The following is a 23,516-nucleotide window of genomic DNA, read 5'->3' as shown; positions in this document are numbered from 1 at the left end:
GCAGTGGTTAATGGCTCAAAGTCAAATTGGCAGCCAGGCACAAGTGGAGTTTCCCGGGGTTCAATACTTGGTTTTATGTTGGTCATTACCTTTATAGATAATCTGGATGATGAAATTGAATGCACCTTAACCGAGTTCATGGATGACATAAAACTGGAGGAAAGACAGATACCCCAGAAGGAAGTGCCACCAAACAGAGACCTCAACAGGACGAAAGACAAAGCCAACAACTGTAGGAGGTTTAAGAAAGATAAACATCAAGTCCTGCACCTGGGATGTAATTATGGCAATAAGAGGCTGGGAACTGACTGGCCTGGCACGTAGCTCTCCTGAAGACAACCTGGGAGTCCCAGTGGAGAGCAAGTTAAACATAAGCCACCAAAACACCCTCGCAACAATGCAGAGAAACCCCTTTGAAATGGCTACTGCCAGTAGCAAATGACGAAGACAAGAATACAACTGTCTGTACACTAATTTCAGGACTAAAGTTGCTGTATGGCCCCACAAAATCCTGTTTCGTAAAACAGAATTTGATAGCAATAATACCATTTGTTATTATAGAACATGATCTCACAATAAAAAGGAAAAATGCCAAGTGAAACCAACAAACAACTCCTAGACACGATCTTTTGATGTAAACGTTGCACTTAACAGCAGAGAGTGTATCTTAAGCCTTCTATCTAGCAGCCTGAAATTCTCCAGCAGAGCAGTATCTGCAACTAAGTGCGTGGAGGGCAGGCAAAACTGAAACAGCATCCTTTGGCAGATGTTGCCTGGGACTTGCCAAAAGAAAAGAGCCACAAATTTGACTGAGAAAGTGGCATTTATTCTGTGTATGGGGTGAACACTGAAGAGTCTGCTCTGCACTGCATCTGGATATATAACATGCGTTGCAGCAAGCTGTGTCATACAAATCACAACCACCGTATGTCCCAGAATCAAGATGACTCTCACCGCGAGTGCAAGACGACAGCCAGGCACACCGTGAGACCCACTGGAGATCACAAATGGACCTTTGGTTGAAAGGCTCTGGCCTTTCCAGTTGTGATGCTCTGAATCCTCATCACCAAATGCTAATGAGATAAAACTTCGAACGATTACTGTGAACGATTAAGTGAAGCCAAAATATCTGGAATATGACTGACTGCTGTTTCATCTTAAAACATGAAGAAATAATTAAGATTCATCTGCCCTCATAATAGGTCACAACTTCCCTTCACCACAGCTAAGCAATTAGTGCTACAAAGACAATGCCACAGGAAGGTCAAAAAGCAGAGAGCTGGGTTGGGATTATGAAGCACAGATAAATCCCATGAAGTCTTAGATGTCTTGCAAGCCAAGGACAAACCAGAAAGGCCAATCTGAATTCGAATTCTAGGTATCATTCAGAAGCTGGAGATCTGCTCTGGTTCAAGTCTCAAGTTATTCATTTATTCAGGGAACAGTGGAATAGATAAATGCCTACTGGAATCTCTCACCCTTGAGAGAGCTCTCTCACCTGTGAGCTGACTTTATTATTCCAATATACAGTAACATGTTTATGGCAGCTAACAAGAGGCCCTAAAAGGGGATAAGGAAGACAGTCTGGGAGATGACAACAAGGAGATGTAGGCAATAGGGCCTCACCTAGGCTGTTGAAAACTCATTGCCTATTTGGCCACATTTGTAAAAGCATGACAGTCTGCCCCTAAACGTGTTGAACGGGATAACCGGTAACTGTATCAGAGAAGAAAGTGGCACTTTATTATTTTTTGGTCATATTTGCAACAGACCTAAGCACTGAAGGTTGCATTGCAAAAGCACTCGCTCATGAAGGATAGGCAAGTTTACAATGCTGCCTACAGACTCCCGGTTCCTGATGCCTATACTAAGGAAAGAATGACTGGGAGTGAGATGAATGGAAAATAATCAAATACAGAGGATGAAAAGACTTCTTTCTAGTGGTTGATTTAAAGTCACCCAAAAAATCTTTGATTTATTCTATTCTTCTGATCAACTAGCAGGAGAGTATCATAACTCTTTCCAATTCCTGAGATAAAAACCTACAGAAAGAAGGTAACTGAGCAAGCAACTTAAAATTACGTTAAAGATTTATACCACATAGCTGGAATTCCGATAATTGTACTGTTAGTGTAGAATTAATGCTCTTTGTAAGTTTCAATATGGTAATCTTCTGAGGCAAATGAAGCTTTAGTTTATTTGTTCCTTTCAACAGATGCTGAATTTACTAAATGGGAAAGGTTAGGCTGAATGAAGAAGAAAATAATCACCCAGGAATGAGGTATTTCCATTCATTTCCATTTGCATGCTGCATTCAGTCAGATTTACCCAACTAACAAGTGCAAGACCTTAAAATGTCTTCTTACAGACTTAAGTGGTTCACAAGCATTAGAGGATGCCAGTAAGACTCTGAAAATTTACAAAAGAAGTGTTACAGCCTGTACCTAAATATAAGCTTGAGTCTTTCAGCTTCAGAGACAGCTGTTCATTTGCAGTACCCTGCACAAAGCCAGCGGGACCACCACAACTTACAGTTATAGCCGAAGCACCACGGACGACAACTCACAATAGTGAGAGGAACAGCAGGTAGAGTAATTCTCTCCATCTTTTTAGCAGTCTGTATTGAGTCAGACAGTACTGTTGCCAGTGCTAATAATCAAGGGCACTGAACTCGAATGAACCCCCTCCAGATGGCTCCATGAGCTGGAAAGCCTCCGAATTAGTGTGGTTCTGATCTGGTCTGGTCTCCTCTGTCCCAAGAATCTAAATAGGAACAGACCGAGGAGCAGCTAAGTTAATTACTGCTGGGTTATTTCTTGGGTAAGCAATGAAAGTTAAGTGTATGAAAATGCTCTCAAGGCAGGTTACAATGGCAGAGACCCATTTGCACCAAGCACGTTTCAGTGCTGGATTGCTATGGGAAAAGTCCAATTAAAAGAAATTGCCCACTTGGGCTCTTTACTAACCTACTACTACATACATGTTGGTTTTTATATTGCTCCTATCAGCTTTTTATTGTTCTTGTACTGAGTGCTATATAACTGCCTTGACTTGAAACAGAGGGTGAAAAAACCTCCGACCTGCTTGGGTCCTGTACTTCCCCAGAGTGAAGAGAAAATAAGAAGATCGGGCCAAGCTGTCACTGACAAAATGAGAGGGAAATAGAAAGCTTGTTTCGTGCTGCTCTAAAAAGCACAGATCACGTGTGCAAGAGGCCTGAAACACACAGGATGTCTTTGCTGCATGCAGGCCCTGGGAGTTGAGATAAAGCATAGCCCCTCTCACTCCAGAGAGGGAGATGACCAGTCGGGTGGCTCTCTCAAAAGGCACGCTGTGTCCTATGCTTCTGACCAGTTTCAAAGGGTCAGTAATAATGGGCAGGGAAAGGGAACCACAGAGGAGGTTACGCACTGACAGCAACACACTCCTTTTGTTCCACAAGGCTGACGCATAACACCAGCTTTAATAAAAAACTGGATTCTGAAGCTTTCTTCAGCCAGGCTGAAATAACAATGGCATAGGGACAAACTCAGTCCTCAACGTCCTACAACCTTTGAAACAATGTCTGGAGGGGAGGTGGGGAAAGAGAAGGAATTATCACAGTGTTAACACAGAAAATTTTTCTGCGCTCAGCAAGGAATTTTTTTTCTATCTCCTCCCTTAAGACTTTTTAAAAGTTATCCAGCTTGCCCAAGCCAAGAAATCCCCGGTCAGAGCTAAAATCTGGTAAAATAAATTTTAACAAAGGAGACTCAAATGTTTCAGTTACATTTTATTCTTACAAAAGAACATGAAAAAAAAGTTTTATTGCTTACTTTGTTACACTGTTTGTCTCCAACATGAGTCATATAATTTTCTCACAAACTTCTTGAAGTCAAACTTAAAAACTTCACTGTCTTGCCATACCGTGTGTTCAGCATGCATTCACACCTCATGACAGTGTTTTGAAAATCTTCACCCATCAGATAGGTTTGGATATCAACTCTTGAAAATGAATTTTAATATGAAGATTTTGGATACTCTAAAAGCATGAGTTGCTTTCCATAGAGTTACTCTACTGTTCTTTGGACTGTATGAAGTTGGTATCTCACAGCCCTGCAGAAACAAAACCATCAATATAAATTCTAAGGCCCTAACCAACCTTAGGTGTTATCGCAGTCTTCAGACAAGTCGCAGAACCTAGTCACTGACTGTACCATTGCAAAGATTTTCTATACATCACCACGTTTATGACCACACACAAACGCAGTGTACTTCAGCAATGTAATAAATAGTATGTGCTAGCTGCTAGCAAGCCACAGCCCGACTGGCCCCAGCTCCCCGGGGTATGCTTGTATCCGCATACAGCTCCAGGTAACTTCAGCTACGGCAGCCATTCAAGGACAGTAAGTGCACTACAGCATAGGGCCCTAAACGAGATGTAAATCTAGATGAGGGTCAATTAGCTAAAACAGTTGCTGCTTTAGAAGTGTAGGTGACAGCCTCCTGAACAGAAGGCAAATGAGAATGTCTACTTGCTACAAAAGTATTAAAATTATGCACTAGCTTCCAATTTTATGACCGTTTTTTTCTTTTTTCTTTTTTACTGTTTGATTCAACAAAATTACAATGTCAGGCTCTACACTTATTGCAGTTAACTTCTATAAGCCCAGTGCAGTCAATTGAGTGATAACCAGGATTAATTCAACTTGCTCTCAACTACAGAGCAGTACTTTGTGTTCACAATAAATTATTTAATCAGGGTGTACAAGTGAATACCATATGGCACAGGAACGGGAAATAAAGAACAAAGCAATGGACATTCACAGGTAACAGGTTTCAGCTGGGCTTCCAAAGAAAACTTGTGTTACTGCACAGTAGCAACAGAAGGAACAAATATAGGCATCAAATAATTAATTCATTCAGAACTTGAATTTTTGGAAAGCAGCACAGTCAGACACATCAGTAAGCATGTTGCCTCTAACACTAAAAAAATAATTATCAACAATCTGAGCATTGCTTATGTAGTTACTTCTTAAAACAACTGGTTTAGCACCTGTTCGTTAACAAGCATATACTTACATCAACTATTTAACTATATATAGTTAAATCAGCTGCTGGAGACTCATTTGATTAATCCCCTGGAATTCCTTCAGGATAACAATTTATTTTCAGAAAACAATTGCTATGCTGTAACAGGTTAGGCATTTACGCCTGTTCATTCAGGTCAAGAGAAAAGTCTTACAGAATAGGAATAGTCTAAAAAGCATCCAGGACAACCTCGTTACTAAATACTACAAGCTGGTAGTATCTTTTTGGCTTACTGGCTTTACTTTTGGCTAGTAGTAGCCAAAAAGATAGTAAATCTCTTTCTCAGTAATTTTCTTCGCATGCTGCCCATCCACAAAAAATAAGCTTAGGAAAACATTCTTAGACCACTACGCGGTAAAAAACTGAGTCTACTCCCTGAGCCCTAAGTAAGGCTAAACAGAAATGTACGTTTCTCTGATGATAGATGGAAAGAGAGGTTTCCTCCAGGTAAGAATGTACCACACAGAATATACCATTTCACGAAGTACCACTGAAACACTCACTTCTGACTTAGTGGAAGAACATCCTTCATTAACAGCAAGAGAAAGGCTTGATAGTGTCCAACCTGATGAACAGGACACAACAACTTTAAAAAGTTACTAATGTGACAAAATAACAGTGATAACTTAAAGAAATTACTTGAAAGCAAATATTCAATTATGCAAAAGCCGGGCATAGAAGCCTTTTATATTATTAACAAAATATTTAAATAGCTGGTTCCAAAATCCCATGCTATAAGCTTAGGGATTAAAATAATAAAAAAAAAAACAGAGTAGTTAACATATGATATTTACATAATGCAATTTAAAAAGAACTGTACAAATGTTTTCTCAAATTCAAAAACATACAAAAAAAATCACGATCTATGGCCATCTGTGCTTGCCAGTTAGAAGCCAGCTATAAAAATACAAAAGTATGCGAAAGCAACAGTTGCCAGTATCGCCACACAGTGCTTGTCCATCAAATTACTGGCAACCGCAAGTTATATTTGTGACACAGACACTGCTTACTAATTGTCTAATGCATTTAAGAGTTAAGGCTGACATTTTACATTTTTGTAAAGATTGGTCTTCTAATACTACAAAAACAGCAGACGTAAACCTTCATGAAGAAGTGATTCTCATGTTTCTATGTATAGGATCCTAAATACGAACTACTTACATGGGATTTGATATCAGAACAGTGCTGTGAAATGCATGAAATATGTGATATGCTTAGCAGTAACAAACATGCTTAGAAAGACTGAGCATGGTGTTGGCAAGAGTCAGAACTTCTTCAGATTTGAATACTAACACAGGCACATTCACAGGTGTGTAATAACAGAAGACAAATTTCCGCAAAGTATTTTTTCTTTTTAAAGAATAACAAAATGATTGACTCTTCTCTATAGAGAAAAGGCCTCTATAATGCTAGCAATAAGCATCCTATAAAAGACTGTAAGGAATAGAAAAATGACAAGCATTGATTTACCAAGCATTAAATACACAAGTTCCTCTAGATAACGGAGAGATAAATATGGCCAGCTGCATTGCTCCCTGAGCACTGCCCATTTTGCACACAGAATACGGACAGGTTCTGTTGGAAAGAGTTGTTGGAAACAGAAGCTAAATCAATATCACCTCTACATCCACATAAACTTCAGGCTGGTAGTTCTTTACATTAGAATACTTGACTTAGTAACTTTGTTTTAATTTCATTCTTAATGTAATAGATTAAATATTTTAAAAGAAATCAGTGCATATGCTACCAGATCACCTTTATTTCCTAAGAGATGATATTACTCTAACCACTACAAGTCCCTATTTTAGGAAGTATTACCCTATTATAACCAACTGTAACTGACCAGTTTACTTAAATGTGTCACACCGCTGAGGTTTAAACACACTATCCCCTGCCAGATGTACAAACCAGATGAGCTACAATCCTGAGCAATCCACCCCAACTGTGAAGCTGGCTCTGCTGTGAGCAGGGTTAGACCAGACTACCTCCAGCGGTCTCATCCACCCCAAATATTCTATCATTCCACGAATCTAAGGCAGGTCAAATAATGTATTTTAACGTTGATTTATTCTTACCATTGAATACAATTATTACTTCAGAAAGTTAAGAAGAATCTAATTGTAGGCTATACAAAATTGCACAAGTGACAGTCATTAAACGTGTTGGTGTTTGTTTAAAAAAAGAAAAAAAGCACACATTTCTACAAAAGAAGAACTCAATGTAGATGCGGAAACAGGGTGCTGGTGGAAATCTTTTCACAAAGGACTTGACCTTTGGCCAGCAAACATACAGAGCCTATCTGCATGAGGGAATCACGCTAGCCTCCTGGCAAACTCATCGCCGGCACAGAATATAGGCAGCCTGTCTTTGCAGATATAGCACATACTGTAGTATTCTGTATTTCTAGCTCCAGTTTCTGGAAAATGGTAACATTGTCTCTCCCTTCCCTGACTTCAAATCAGATCACACAATATCACATTTGTTTTAAAACCATGAAGGATCCCATAAACTACTGTTACATCCAAGTATCAACATGGAAACTTGAAATTCTTCCTTCTTCCCACTGGGAAAGCATGCGAGCTTTCCTCTGCCATCTTCCACCCTGCTTCAGTTTGATGTCAGCCCATTTCTCCACACTGTCCAGGTCTCTCTGAAAACACGTCCTGTGCTTCAGTTCATTAACTGCTCTCCATAACTTGGCACCATTCCTGAACTTGTTGAAGGCACACTCCTTCCTGTTCTCCAGTTATTAATAAGCACATCAGTCAGGACTGGCCTCAGATTCAGCAGGCGAGGAACACCACTGGCCACCAGCTGGACCTTGTCTTAGCACTGAGCACAGCAGTCCCAACAATTTTCTACCCACCTTGCAGTCCACCTACTCAAGCCACCTATCAACAGGTTGGTTACAAAAACCTTGTAAAAGATCATATCAGATGCTTTCCTAACGTCAAGATAAACAACATCCACTGTTCCCTCCCTGTCCATTTAGCCACTGTAGAACTCCTTGCTGAGAATCAATGTGTTCATTGTAGAAGACAATTAATTTGCCCTTGATAAACTCCCATCACTTTCTTGTCGTTCATGTGCCTGAACATGGCTTCCAGAGGGATCTGCTCCATAATCATCCCAAAGACCACAGCTAGGCTGATATCCCTACAGCTCCCCACATCCTCCTTCTTGCCCTTCTTGCAGATGGGTTTGATTTTTCCCCCCTTTCCTCCTGCTTATTTAGATTCTCATAATCACCATGATGTTTCAAAGACAGCAGGGAATAGCTTTGCAACAATAGCAGATAGCTCCTGTCAGTATGCTTGTATACACCACTTTCAGTCCCATACATTTTTGTAGATCAGATTTGCTTAAGCGGTCCCTTCTGTATCACACACAATGCTTCATCCCCTCCAATTCTGCCATTAGACTCACGGAGCCAGAAAGCCCAAGGACAGTCCTCATCATTAGAGATGACGAAGACCTTGAATATTGCTTACACGTCCCTTTGTAACCAGATTTGTCAAGATTATTTTGAATTCTAAGCTTTTCAGTGTGTGCCACCCACTTCAGTTTAGTGCTGTATACACACAGCCCTGCATTCTTTCCACAGCCAATAATGAAGACAGAGTGACACAGCCCCCTGAAAGATTCTGCGTGAAAGACCACCCACTTTGAGATAAAGACATTAAAACAAAAATAATCCTAAGAGCAATTTTTCATTTAGCTGTAACCACCAAATGACGACCTTATCTACATCAAGTCTTCAGTTAGTTTATAAGATCAGATCAGTGTCAAAAAGTCTTAACACCACATTGACTCTCAGCAAGGTCAGCAAGGAGTTCTGTCTGAATCAGCCCCAAAGAGGCACACTCTTATCAAGAATTGCACAGATCCCCAAGGACGGTAATATTGAATTTGGACTAAATACCAATTCATTTACACTAGCCTCTTTCCTTTAAGAAGCAATCTTTTCCAGTGCTTTGAGACCTTCTGATGAGTAGAAGCAGAGTCTTGCTGATGACTACAGCCTTGGTTATGGTTTGTTACCAAACCTCATTGTAGTTTCCGGGGAGTCAGGGAAGGAGGGAATCAGCTGTTTCTTACAAATCATGAATACTGTTTAGAAATCTACAAGAAACACAAACAAAACACACCTGACTGTTTTGAAGAAAAATACAGTCGGGCAATTGCTCCTTCTTGTGGGATATCCCAATCAATACTCCATTCCTTCAGCTCACACAATTCATTCTTCCAAAATGTATTCTACATAGTCAACTGCATATTCTAACTAATTAACTTAAAAGACAACCATACCTTGAGTATAGTGCTTTAAAGATGCAGAGAGACTGAGGCACCTAAGGACATGCACAGAAAGAATCTGTTTCTAAAGAGGCTTTGTCCAGACTTCTCAATGAGCTAATGCAAGAAAACTTAAATCACAGAAGCATTTGTCGTTTCTTGTTTGTGTTGATGCTGCAAGAAAGGGGCTGTAGCCCGCTGCATATTTTTCCTGACCTGCAGGACTCCTGCACCTCACAGCAGTGCATGTTCTTCTTTCCTCCTGCACTCTAACATTTAGTCTATACACTAAAGGAGGAAGAAGAGTTTATTAGAGCTTGGCTGAAAAGGGCAGGAGAGAACATTTATTGCAAAAAACATCAATTATTGATTTACTTTGAGTAAATATCTACTGCTTATATTACCCTGAATCTTGTAAATTCAGCCTTTTTCCTCCTACGAGAAATACATACATATATATATATATATATATAAAATAGCAAAAAACTTTTTGCATTAATGTAGAATGCATCTAGCTTTTTTTCCCCTCTACTTCACATGTTTAATTATCTCTCTGATATAATTTTTTAAAGATCAAAAGCCAAGGAAACTAATTTAAAGGTACAGTATATAAAAGAATAAAGCACAGTAAGACCTGCATAATTTTGCTCACATTTACTTTCTCATTAAGTAAGAAATCTGAAAGAAAAAGGCACCTTTAGCACAAACAGACAACATCTAAGTAAGTCTTTATTGATAACCAACACAAGCTTATCAGCTTTTTCAAGCCGACCAGCAACATGAAATTGATACCGAATTTGAGAGGTTACATCCTTGGCAACACGACAATCAGCTTTACAGCTACAGAGCAGCAGTTTAAATTCTGTTCAAGCCAACCAAGTAGTAACAGAGACTTCTTACTAATAAACATAAGTGATGCGACGACATCCAACCAGTTACAGAAGGCAATCTTTTCACCAAGATAAGCGTTGAGATTTTCAAAATAGCCTGGAGAATTTAGATACATTTTTTAGAAAGATATTGGAAGAAGTTCTGGCCACCTCTGTGCTCTAACTCCGGGTAGAAACTAAATAAAGTTTCAATTTTTCATTTTAAAATAAATTAAGGTTCTGTTTCTTCTTTTTTAACAAACTGTAAAATACTTAGAACAAGTCCCACTCAGCTGCACTTCATCATTTCCCCCCCTTGTTTATATTAGTTTTATATGAATTCATACCATGTGGCATGTCTGGTACTGAATGGACAGAGTGAGAATAAAGCCCCCAAACACAGTAGGTTTGTGAGAGACAGCTCTGCGAGGAGCCGAGCAGATGTAAGGGAGGAACCAACTGCATGAATTTCATGCTCAGTATGCAAGACTTGACAGGCTTGTATTATTTTGACAGGCTTGTATTATTATTCATTCATTTATTTATTTTACACACACACTGTTGAATCGTGAGAGAAACGTGGGCTCACAAAGGCATTGATATTGCTCACAAGATTCCAGACTATTTGTCTATGGACTTGACCTTTTTTTTTTTTTTTTTTTTTTAAGTGAAATTGAGTTCTTAGAATATATTCCAAGTAACGAAGAAAATCTAGGAAACTCACTCCCCTTTGAAGAGTCTTGTATCAGGTTTTCCATTCTCTCTTCAAACACACCAAACTACACTAGCTGTCACAATATACTAACAAATATATGAAGACAAGGTTTTCTTAAAAGACAAATATCTACCATTACCTTTTAAAGGAAAATATACATTCTCAATGTATGGTACTAACGTTAAGTCAGTTGCCTCACTTAGACAACATAAATGGGTTTAGGAACATTTATATATTTTTCTGCTGTTTTGTGGCTGGAAACAGGAGACTTCCTCACAGTGAAGTAAAAGTTCAAGGATGAGTAAAAGCTTCAGAAAACAAAACTAGCATAAAGAGAGAACCATTTCTGTTATTTCACAGCTTACCAGTAAAGTCAGCTCTTTTGCAACTTACTCTGCTCATTCTCTGTAACACTCATTTTATAAATATTTGCACAGAAACATACTCAGTCCCAGAATCCCATCTCCTCTGCCTCTTCAGCTCTGCGAATCTCCTTGGTTCCTTAGCTCAGGATCGTAGTTTTAGAGATATTCTGTAATTTTGCCCTTGCAGTACAGTTTTCATCAAATGCATGTTCTCCCCTGGAAACATCACCAAACGGTATACAACCTCTTTAAAATTATTATTTCTTATTGTGGAGAGTCTTAAAATTTCACCAAGTTTTGAGGTTTAGGAGCATGGTCCACAAGGCTATCACCTCTTTGTTTTGTGATGAGGCAACATCTTCGGGTTATTACAATTGTGGCTTGCTTGCTTCCCCCCACGTTCCTGAGCTTGGTGTTTGGTTTCCAGACTCTCACGGTCTTCTGCCCAGCTGACAGCTACTGAATGTGTTCTACCTGCAAGCTTCTGGGGGTCTCTTTATGGAAGAGGGGAAAGCAGAAAGGCTGACTCCATACTTCTAAAAAAACAAGAATTTTAAGAAAACTTACAATTTTTATGCATACTTTTCTCCTTTTTCTACTGGCTGTAGGAAAGAGTTTACAACATCACATGTTGGCCTCAAAAAAAAATGTGGAAAATGCAGATTAAAAATTCTTTTAAGAAACAGGAAAAGAAGAGCCATCAACACAATGTGACGTGCCAGCACTTTGCAGTCAACATGCAAGCACTTCATCATGATAGATTTTAAGATCTATTTGCTTTGTTTCAATAGCAAAAGACTGCAATTATCAGATGGATTTTACTGAACTGTGATCCCGTGTCTTTGCAAATTTGAAGTGTCACATCAACTGGTACTAGTAACTAAATGATTTTCGAACCAAATACATAAAAAAATACACTGAAATCTCTAGCTGTGGGGCAGAGATTTAAGACAGCCCTTTCAGCTCATAAAGTAGGATTCCCAAAGATTACGTTGCTAGTACATAACCTTATATTGCAAATAAGGCAAATTAACAAAGTTGAACCTACTTCAGACACCTTTTTTCTTTTGTCCTCATTTTTATCATATTTTTCACTATTATGAAGAGTAAGATGTTATAGTAACCATACGTTAATCTGTAATTAATATCTCTGTAAACGAATATTTAAAAGCACCTATCTGTTAGGCTATTTCCTGTTGGGAAAAAAAAAAAAAAAAAAAACAACCAACATCACACAGGGGTTTTTGGTAAAATCTACATACGTCAAAAGGCCTTACTTCCCTTGAAATATCAGATGTACTTTATAGAAAGCACTTTAGGAAGAATTTGTGGTCCTGACCATCATGCTTATTTCCAAACCAGTATAAACAAACAAACTTGTCTAGACACTGTTCTACCAAGGGAAACAAATGTTGCAGTCAACTCTGTTTTGCTTTTGCAACATCCCTACTGAGAAAATAAGCAATTGGAAAGCAGACCATAACAACGAGGGAGAGACTAGTACCAAAATGAAGAAAGTCTTGATTAGAAGAAAAGAGCAAGCTTGTGCTTTTTTTTTTTTCCTGTAATTCCTTCTTTTTACACATGAAGCAGCAAGAAAATACTTGAAATTGCCTTTTTACAATGTAATTTCTTGTTTCATTGTGCTTCTAACAATACTGTGCTGTCTTATTTCTCAATTTTTGTGAAATTCACTGGGCATCCTGAATTAATGACCAATTTTCTCTAAACTAGGTATAGAACAAAGGTTATTTTGAAGAGCTATTTATTCGTATCCTCAGAACAAAGCAAGTAATACTTCAAACTTACTCTACCTTGCATCGCTACTACAAGGAGACAGCTAGTTTAGAGCTCTGAATAAAAGGTATAGTGACAATAACATTTATAATAAACAACCAAGCCCTGTATCAAAAGCTAGGATAGATCTCTGGAGTGAGTGAAATGGGGCTCAAACCTAGGAAATAAAAGAAAAATTGAGAATATGCCTAGAAAAAGGAAGAATCCTAGTAACGCCAACTAAAAAAGGAGCTCTAGTCCAAGATTTCAATTCAAGTCCTATTTTTATGAGGACCCAATAAAGTCCAGAAGAAACTTGAACAAACTTGAACACAATGGAGAAAAATTAAACTTATTTTTTCTTCTTAAAAAAAAAAAAAAGGAAAAAAGATCACTGAGAAGGCTGCAGAGAGCAGGTAGCTCTATTATCTAAGCGAACAATTAAGTTCTATTAAAAACCCTAGTCATACCATTTTTTTCTGCTAGTAGAAGTAAGATTCACATCTTGAAGACAGTTTCGCAGATTACCTTTCAGCTTGATATCTCATTCAAGCTTATTCATCATCCCAGCAGCAATAAATTATCCAAAATGCATTTACATCTCAGATGTACACAAATCTTTTCCATGATAAAATGCAGAGATATCATCCACCGTGCCAAACAAAAAAATGAAGTCACACACAGCAAAGTAACACCTTGGTTCTTGTTCCTCTCTCACTCTTGGCAATTTCTCCCCTCTCTGCTTTTACTCAAGAGCTTTAAAACAAGACATTTTCTCTCCAGGTAACATTCAGTCCTTGTATCTGTGGTTCTCTGCGACGCAAAAAATCAGTCCTTAAGCTTACTCATGTTCATAATCAAAATACAGAGGCAATTCTCCTGCTATACCACCTCCTACTATTTGCATTTACAATTGACAGAGATGCAAAGGTGAGAAGCAGATTAAAGTAAAAGATTAAGAGGAATGAGGAAGTGCAAATTCAGGACGACCTCGGAGGAAAATTATCTTTGCAACATAAAAGAGGAATGCCTAGGAATTCGGCAGGATCCTCATAGGTTTGTGAGGACCTTCATGTGTAAGAAAAAGGTTGCCCTCAACTAAAGCATCTTAAAGCCCTTGTCTTTGCTATAGCACTTTTTCATAGCTTCTCTGCACCCTCCTGCTTCTTTACAGATCCACCCACATCTGTCGAGCCAAAGCTCACCCACAACTTTCCAGGTGGCTCCAGAGATAGCCTAGGCTCTCCCACAGTTTCTTCCCCTCTTGTCCAATAATAAGTACACAGCGCCTTCACGTACAGATCTAGCCCAGCACCATTCCCATTCAGCCCATAAAACTGCTCTCCTCCATAGTTTATAAAAAGGGAGAGTAATGCCAACGGCTTTTTGGTGAAATTAGCACCTTAAGATATGGTTGAGTACGATTTCTTATTTTAAGAGAAAAGCAGAGTAAGGAAACGTGGACTGAAAAGGAAATTCTTCCTTCCAGGATTCTGCTTAATTGCTTTTGGTTCAAGTTATTAGAAGCTGACAGACCATAAACAAAATGAATAGTCTGCACCTGAAAGCAAAAGGCAGCATGTTTGGAGGCCAGCTCTTTACTGAAATGTAAGGTTTAAATGTATTTAATTTGTCTTCCGTGATGCAAAGCTCATGGTAACCAGTAAAACACTGCCTTTTTTCCCTCCTCCTGTAAATGACAGGGCATTTTAAAGGGCTGTGTTTTACAAACACAATCTGTATGTTAAGTTCTTCTGGTAAATTAGACCTTTAATCACTGTGTTGCATAATCATTCCATGTTTTGCTTAAGTCTTAATTAAAATAAAAAATAAATAATAATAATGAACAGCTTCTCTGAGAAATCCAAAATTTCTCCATCTGAAGAGCTCAGAGATGACGATGTAAAATCTTTTTTTGCCCTCAAGAGAGCAATGTATAAAAAAGCAAACAGCAAACATTTTCAGACACTTAAGCAATGCTGTTTTAATTATGCACATCATTCTCATCTTCAGCCACCTGAAATATTCACGCGCATGACCAGAAGACAAAATATGCAATTATTTCCTTTTACTTTTCAATTTGTGAAGATAACTTGTAAAATTAGTTACACAACCTGTATTACTTGTCCACTGAGTGCCATCAGCACTTCCCAAACAAACTTCACCGTTCCGTCTGCACAGTGATTCACTGGCATAGATCAAAAGCAGTCACACTGCTTATTCTGCACTCAAATATTTAACTGCACCAGACAGTTCCTTATTTCTTAGGGTTCTTCAACAATTACATGGTTTATTCAAACACCGCAGCAAGAACGTATTATAAATATATACAGAACTCTTGAAAATAAAAGCATTAAATAATGTATTTCTAACATTAGAAGCGAAATCCTAGACAAACTCAGAGAATTTACAAAGTAAATGAGTGTCTTTCCCCCACCCACCCCTTCCTACACTGAAAAAACGTACAGCTGGGGAGCATATTGTTTCTACTCCCCCTTCAGTATTGTAAAATGGACCCTTCTACAAAACTTTCTGTTGATAGCTTCACATCTCTTAGTTTTACTAGTTGTAATTGCTGTGCGTTTCATTGCGCTGCAGAAGTATGTGGTGAGAATGCTTCTGTCAAATTGCGAGACAGTCTGCCTTCAGATATGATTATATATTAAATATAAAATAAAACCGTAATATTAAAAACAAACGATTGCCAAAATAGCTACTTTCTCACAAGGGAATCTGAGTCCCTGACATGTTCATTCCAAAACTAGCAAACTACTGCTTATTGATTTGGAAGTTGATCAAAATAGTGCAACATCCCGATAAGAAAGACAGATACTAAGCTGCTAAATAAGTACATAAAATTAACAAACTCAGCTACCATAAGCAGTATCCTCTTCAATATTACATGAGATTTCCAAGCAAACTGACACACACAGGCATGCACACACAGCATGCACACACATAAATACCACACCAACCACCATTCTCTCCTGTCCTTTGCAAAATCAGGTGTATCTACACTATTTCAGGCCATCAACAATATTCCAGAATCTCTTAAGCAAGGCACATAACGTTATCTAATCGATTTCTAAGTTCACTGTATTTTGGGGCACCAATCAACTTGACAGCGCGCATCTGTATCTCTGTTGCTGGCACATCTTCGCTCTTCCACCTTCTACCACAGTCAGCCCTGTTTCCCTCAACCAGCCGGTCTGACAAACACCTTTCCTGGATTCAGGCAAACGCTTTTCTTCCTCCAACATAATCAGGTCAGGATCCAAGACAAAGAAATCCACAGAGACACCATTTTAATGGGTAAGGGAAACAGACATTTATTGAGGCCGGGTTAATATCCAGCGCATTTATCTTGTGGCAAAGGACAATGGATGACTACAGATCTGGAAAAGGCAACATGTAATTTCCTAGGTTTGCCTCCATGTCTCCCTTGCTTTTGTGGGTTTGTAAGAGACAGAACAGCAATGCACGGTGCAACCATTTCATAACAAAGGATTGGTGTAGTCTCAAAAAGTCAGAAGGTACACGTGGATGTTGGTGAGCCTATCAAGAGCTTACTCCATTTTCCAGATGATGTACTGGGGAAGTTGAGCCCTGTTCTGCCAGCCTGGACTACACTTAGAACCATTCGGTCAAGGTAAGATTCACAACGCAGCTTCTTATTTCCAAAAATACTACAAGAGGACTGAAAAGAAACTGCCATTGCAGAAAACGTATTTGTAATATGCTTCTCTGTAGATTTGTGTAGGGAGACAGCATCTCCAGAAGACATCAAGAAAAACAAAGTTCACACAGAACCAAACCACAGCTACTCCCCAACGCTATGATCAGAAAATAACCAAACGATTGCTTTACTGGAAGCTCATACAGCTTAGAACACACATAGTGAGACCTGGCACTACATTTAGAGGAAAAAAGGCCTAAGAATCCAAGTATCTTTTTAGAATAACAACTTCACTGTTAGCAGTGTACCTACCACCTTCATCGCACCTACTAGACTCTTTTACTGGCATCCCTATTAACAACATTCATTCCACAGTTTATGTAATGTCTTATTTATATTTAAAGTTTATACTTTCATGGAAGAAGCATCAAGGTATCTGAAGTATAGCAATGCCTGTGCTTTTAGCGCAGCAACAACACATACTTCATTATGTTTTTCCAGCTATTTAAACAACATTCAGTGGTTAGGCTCTAAAGTTTTTTGGACGCTTGTTGCTGTGGTTTGCAGAAAATATTCAATGGAGCCAAGCAATTTTGGGAGGCATACTGATCTTGCTGCTGTGAATGTGCTTGTATCCTTGAAAAAGAGAAAGGCAGCTGCAGGAGCAACTCCTACTTCCATTCTCTGCTAACACAATTTCTTCTTTTCTGCCTTTAGCAGTGACACTTGTCACTGGAAGACTGAGACCTAGTCTCCACAGTACAACACATTTAATTACACTATTCATGTGGGGGAAAAAAAAGAAAGAAAGAGGGAGAAGGGTATAGAGAATGCCAGTGAAATCTGAAATACTAACACTGCTTTTACAGTCCCTTGTCATGTAAAACACATGTAGCTTTAAAGAGTTACAATGACTTTAACCACAAGGGAAGTTTAAAAGCACAGAACATTAAAGTCTTCAGGGATATATTTATAAGAACATCCACACATTTCAGTCAGAAAAGGCTAGAAGAAGTGCAACAGCATTGATGGTGTTCCTACTTAACAGTAAGTTAGTAAAACGTGCACATGTCTTTTCTGAAAGCTAGCAGGAATGCAACAGCTTCCTTCTTGAGCCCCAACTTCTGGTTCACCTTTTAGAAATTGCCACTAATTTTCTGTGTTCATACCAAGCCAACAGGAACAGAAAAATGTAAGTTCTCTTGATAAATTATTCACTGTGGTTTGTAGTATTAGCAAATTTACTCCATCCATTTCCTTTGTGAACTACTTTCAAGTATTCTGCAGCAGAATTAATTTGTCAATCTGAGTGCAGCCGAACACAAGGCTGCCAGCACTACCGATCTGTCCCGGTACCTTTTAGTAGCGCCACGGTACGTTCCCTGCCCATGGCTGAGAGGTTGGAATTAGATGATCTTTGAGGTGCCTTCCAAATCATTCTGTGATTGCATGATTTTAATGATGCATAAACACCATTCTTGCTGTAAGCATGTAAGAACGCCCTATATAAACCATCCACAAGAGTTTGCCACTGTACCTTTTGAACAGTTTCAAAAGAAACAGACACACACCAAGAGTTACAAAGTTTTTGTGTAACACAGCGTAACACTTCCCTGCCCAACTACATTCATTCCTGGATGGACTACATAAGCACGACGATGATGCTATTTCATGGTTTTAATCTTTAGCTTGCCTTTTTGTTGCTTTTACCGCTGGTGACCACTGCCAAGCTGCGCGTGTCTCCTCAGTGCGGATTACAGGCTTACAGCGCTGCGAACCCTGCCACTGAGCAGTGACTGCTGGAAGGAACCAGACAATAGCTGGCATCAAAACGCTCCCTCTAACCTCACCTTACCACGGATGCCGTTAATTCCCTCGTCTCCCTGACCTCACCAAGGCTCTCTCTGAGGGCAAGAGGAGGTTCCTGCAGTGTGGGGTGGCCCCATGTGCGGCCCATGAGGCCAGCACCTGTGGAGCCAAACCAAACCAAACCAGGACAAGCCAAGCCGAATTGGCGCAAGGCTGTGGGCTGGCCTCGGACCCCGACAGCCAGCGGGCAGTGACAGCTGCCTGGCGCTGGTGTTATACCCCTCATAATTCAATAACCACTGGGTGCCCCTCACCACAGCACTGGGAGCCCGTAATCCCCCCTCCTAAGAGGCATTAGCAGCACGCTGAGACGCAGCTGCCTGCTCCGCAAACCTCCGGGAAGGTTCACAGGGAGTCTCCTCGGCTTTAAAGGCTCGGGGGCGAGGCGGCGAGGAGCCGGGCTCTCCTCCCGCCCCGCCGCGGCCACCTGTGGCGCTCCCCGCGACGTGGCCGTCCCCGGCCGCCGGCTGGCACGGAGAGAGGGAGGGGGGCCCGGGGCAGCACAAAGCGCACCCCGCCCCCGAGGCTTTGTTCGCCGCGGGTCCCAGCCGAGCCGAGCCGAGCCGGGCCGGGCCGGGCCGGGTCCCCCGCCGCAGCCACCGGCCCCGGCCCCTCCGCCTCCCCGCCCCCGCCCCGCCGCAGCCGCCCCCTACCTTGGCTTTTCCAGCCTCCAGCTTCTTCAGGCGCTCCTCGTCCTCCATGGCGCCTGTGCGGGGAGAGCTGAGCATTACCGGCGGCGGGAGGCGGGCCCGCTCCGCCCTCAGCCGGGGCGCACAGCCTGCCTGGGCTGTCCCGTCCCGTATCGTCCCTTCCCAAACCCGCCTCACGGCGACGGCAGCGGCCGCGCAGGGGCCACCGGCGCCGCCATCTTCATCTCCACGTAAACACGCGGCCGGGGAAAGTGACGTGGGGATCGCCCGCTCCTCCTCCCGCCGCCATCCCTCCTTCTTCCCTTCCCTTCCCGGCGGGGTTTCTCCGCCCTGGCAGCCAGTCCCGGGCCCTGCGGGGACCTGACAGCCGCCTCTGCCCCGCACAGCCGCGGGCACCGCTGAGGGAGGTGGCGGAAGCACCGGCCCAGCGTCTCCTCGGAGGGGGGAAAGGCGGGGGGCTTCCTCGTCTCACACCTCAGAACACCGTTGGAAAGGCGCCTGCTGTTTGGCGTCGCTTTAATACAAAATTCTGAGCTAACAATACCCGAGTTCTGCGGGTCTGCTGCCCTCCGCTGCCTCGCAGATCCAACCCCTGTGGCTGCGATGCTCATTTTGGCGGTTTTGATTGTCTAAGTATTGAGCCTACACCTGGCTCCAGCCTCGTGCAGCGCGGATCTAAACCTTGGAAATACAAGAACAAGCTTTTTGAGTGCGTGTCACATTGTGTAGGGATGACAACAAAGGATGGGTAGTCCCCTGTTTAAATTAATACGTGCTCGTCGTGTCAGCGAAGTTGCAATAGTTGTGTTTTAATCACAATGGGAATTTGGCACGCAGCAATTAAATGTAAATACAATTCTATACCTCGTCCTTCGATACAAAGCAATACTCTTTGTATTACTTAATTATTACTGGTTATTGTCTACTAAACGTGTGACTTGCATGGCTGATAGCAAATTTGCACTGGGTGTTCATGGTGTGCTTTTCCTTTCAGTTACCCACGAAGTCGGTTCCATTTCTGGTGGTGTGATGAATGGCACCGGTTTACACATTCCTGTCAAGCCTTTTTTGGTTGGTGTCTAGCAGCTGCATGTGAACAAACACGTGCTTTATTCTGCATTTGGAATCAGACTACTTTAATAAATGCAAAATCCAAAGTCTTTCTGAATATATTTAGATCTCAGCCCTGATGATCTTTTTAACACAATTCACATTTTCCACTGAATATGTATATATTTAAAAGTAAAGTGTATGTGTTCATTTAGTACACGTTCTTTCTTTACTTGAGCTTTCCAGCAAAGACCAGACACACTCCAAAAAATGCCGAAAGAAAATAATATTTGCACAATGTTACCAAGCGCGACCAAGATGAAAAAATATTAGGGCTCCTAGCAGCAAATTTCTGTGCCCATATTACTGCCCAAGTAAACTAAACCTACAATCAGAAATGTTTAAGAATTACTCTCCTAAAATATATAACGTTTCACGGAAAAAATGAAATAATCTGTCAACAGATCAGTAGATGTACTGCGTGTTGGTGCATTTAAAAAATGATGTCCCCAACCTTCAGTTGAAAAGGAAATGAATACCATTAATGTCAAAAAAGGAAAACACCAGCCATGGCAGGGAATTACAAACATCTGCGCTATACTTTGTTCCATATTTGAAATAAGCATGTGTTTCCGTTAAAGTTCTCAGACTGCTGTTTCACTACAGGAAAAGCATGTTATAGGAAAAAAAAAAAAAAACAGCACATGAAAATGAAATTAAGAATTAATTAAAGGGGAAACATTTTCATAGAAATACAAATTTGAGTTCTTCCCTTAAATTATGTTCTGAAGTTAGTAAAATAAAGCGCTGTATGCAAAGTCCCTACAAATGTAATTTTAATTTTTTTTTCCAAGCAATTCCAAAGCCCCAGAGACCCCTGAGGGAAAATTAGATCACCTTTTCGATATAAATGACATTCCTCTTGGGAGATGGAGGCCACCATCACAGAACTACCTGTTAGGTGTCAGTGAAATTTCACACATGCATGACACTATGATACTAATTTCTTTATCAGTAAACATCCCATTTATAAGATAATTACAAACTCCCCAAATCCCATAATTAAATGGGTTAAGTTAATGCTAAGGATTGATGGGCCTAATTTTCCTCTCACAGGCTTATATCCATGTAATTCTAATGGATTTTAGTTAAATGCTTAATTCATGACAATGAAAGGCATGAAATGCAAACTGATGAACTATAATAGAGTACTGTGGAAATTACTACTAGGTAAAATATCCCAGGGAATAATATTTCCAGATTCTCTCAACATTAAAAGAACTGTTTTTTCTCTTTTAGGACAAAAAAGCAAACAAACAAACAAAAAAAACATGCTGTGTAATTTCCTATTTCAGCTGTGTTAAAATTCCTATTTTACTATTAATACTAGGCTAGCAATTCTGGAACGCACAACTTTCTAATAAGTGCTTTAAAATACTGAATAACTTTCTAACACTTATTGAATTTACACAAGCTAAACTTGTAAACTGCTTTTAGCATTAGCATTTGTGAAATGAACCAGAGTAATGAAGTAAAAATATAGATCAGATATTCTCCAAAATAGGCATGACTGGTATTTTGGCCCAGGCTTATTTTTATATACAAATATATTGATTATTGGAAATGTTTGTAAAAAAACTGCTCTGAACTAACTTTTAATATGCGACCTAATTTTTAATTATATTGCTCTGTAAACAATGACAAAGGTCATTTACCTATAGCATTTTCCTCTAACAATGAAACTCTTCCTCCTTCCTGTCCATTCTGTTTGTTTTATTCACTGTTCTATGAAGATATGCCTGGTGACGCTCATAGGATCACTTCAGTGGACTGCAAAGCCAAAAGATGAAGCCTATGGACGATGTCTGATAAAAATCACACAGTTCTAGTTAGGAAATTCCAATGTTGTCATTGTCCCTTGAAGCCAAAATCAGAGAGGGCTATCAGATTAGTATGTGCTGCTAATAGATCACATGTGTAAATAAGATGTAAAAATTACAAAATATCACACACCTAAATGGATAACACAACCTCTAACAACAATTAAGAAACTCAGATATTGTGTATTTTCAAGCATCAAAATTATCAGCAATTACCACTTAATAACGAGACTGCCCAAATCTAATTTATTTCATTCAACAAAAAAAAAAAAACCAGAAGTCCTACCTGAACCATCTAAGATTCCCCAAACCAGCTTGTAAAAACATCAGTCAAATATTTTCCTAATGCCAACACAATAACCATCTCACTTTACATTTCTGAAGAGAGCTACAAATTGCTACTTATAAATGCCTACATTTGGTTGTCATAATGTGGTAAAGGAGTAGTTCTCCTAGCAGTGGATATGCAGCCTCTGATACACAGCCCAACAGTTCTGCTGTGACACCAGATCTGCTGCGCAAAACCTACCTGACAGGCTAATGCTTTCAATTATAGAGAACATTGAATGGATTGAGTGATGTGAAAATAAGAGACACCTCCTTCTGAGAGATGACCCTGCCAAAGGTTTTATTTGCTCAGGACATGCATCTGCTTTCACTGAATGTAATTAGAGTTCTATGGCTGATTTTACTGGTAGTGAGACAGAGCCTCAGTGCTCACCTGTCACAGTGCTTACAAACCAAAATGATTTGGCTCCACCTCACCGTAAGCTTGAACAAAGAATGTGAGGTTGAGTTAATGACTATCTTACCTCTGCCTTTGCCACAGTCTGCTGTGCCACCTGTCCCCTACCTCTGCAGCTGCACCGCACATCATTTGCGCTGCAGTTTCCCGTAGTGCTGGGGTTGCTTTGTTATCCTCATAGCGCTGGGGCTGCTTTGTTGTCATGGCTGCCGCAACGTTGAACTTCATGATTTCAGGGACCCACTGTAGGTTCTGCTGAAGGAGGATTACAAAATTAATTTGCTGTTATCGAGTGCAAGTCAACTCAGATTTCAGGTCAAACTTGGCCTATTGTCTGTCTGCATGTTACATAAACATTTTGTAAGAACTTGGTCACTGTCACCTCAGGGGTGTTTGAGGTATGTTATTTGTTAGAAATACCTTGAACTGTCTTAGGAACAGACAAGTATTCTCTCCTTCAAAGCAGAGCACAAAAAATGCCATTATAAACAAAATAGTGAAGCTTGGTGGTTAAGAAAGAGAAGAGACAGACATGCAAGGAAAACATCTTAAAGAGTG

At 40.3% G+C, this 23,516-nt stretch overlaps 1 protein-coding gene and 1 long non-coding RNA gene across 17 annotated transcripts in view; both read right to left on the bottom strand.

Annotated features, from left to right (window-relative positions):
- AKAP9 (A-kinase anchoring protein 9) overlaps positions 1–23,105 on the bottom strand; it is a 113,729-nt gene extending 90,624 nt beyond the window's left edge. For 11 of the 16 annotated variants that reach the window (XM_040548801.1, XM_040548802.1, XM_040548805.1 and 8 more), the window contains exons 1-4: positions 23,026–23,105; positions 22,049–22,198; positions 19,828–19,964; positions 19,287–19,339 (exon numbers count right to left, since the gene is read on the bottom strand). In XM_040548801.1, coding sequence (XP_040404735.1) covers positions 19,287–19,339; positions 19,828–19,894 — 120 coding nt within the window. In that variant the 5' untranslated portion in view covers positions 19,895–19,964; positions 22,049–22,198; positions 23,026–23,105. Of the gene's footprint in view, positions 1–19,286; positions 19,591–19,643; positions 19,732–19,827; positions 19,965–22,048; positions 22,199–23,025 lie in introns of those variants that run through there. The other 5 variants (XM_040548792.1, XM_040548798.1, XM_040548796.1 and 2 more) reach the window with 2 other exon arrangements.
- On the bottom strand, positions 3,760–5,637 carry LOC121065760. The gene is made up of 2 exons (XR_005817297.1): positions 5,574–5,637; positions 3,760–4,095 (listed from the first exon to the last, which is right to left on the bottom strand). It is a non-coding gene; the product is annotated as an uncharacterized LOC121065760 (long non-coding RNA).
- Positions 23,106–23,516: the final 411 nt, after the last annotated feature.

This window comes from Cygnus olor, chromosome 2 (assembly GCF_009769625.2).
Source record: "Cygnus olor isolate bCygOlo1 chromosome 2, bCygOlo1.pri.v2, whole genome shotgun sequence".
Classification (NCBI taxonomy): Eukaryota; Metazoa; Chordata; class Aves; order Anseriformes; family Anatidae; genus Cygnus; species Cygnus olor.
Note: the sequence above shows the minus strand (reverse complement) of the source record. Positions and strands in the feature narration are given on the sequence as shown.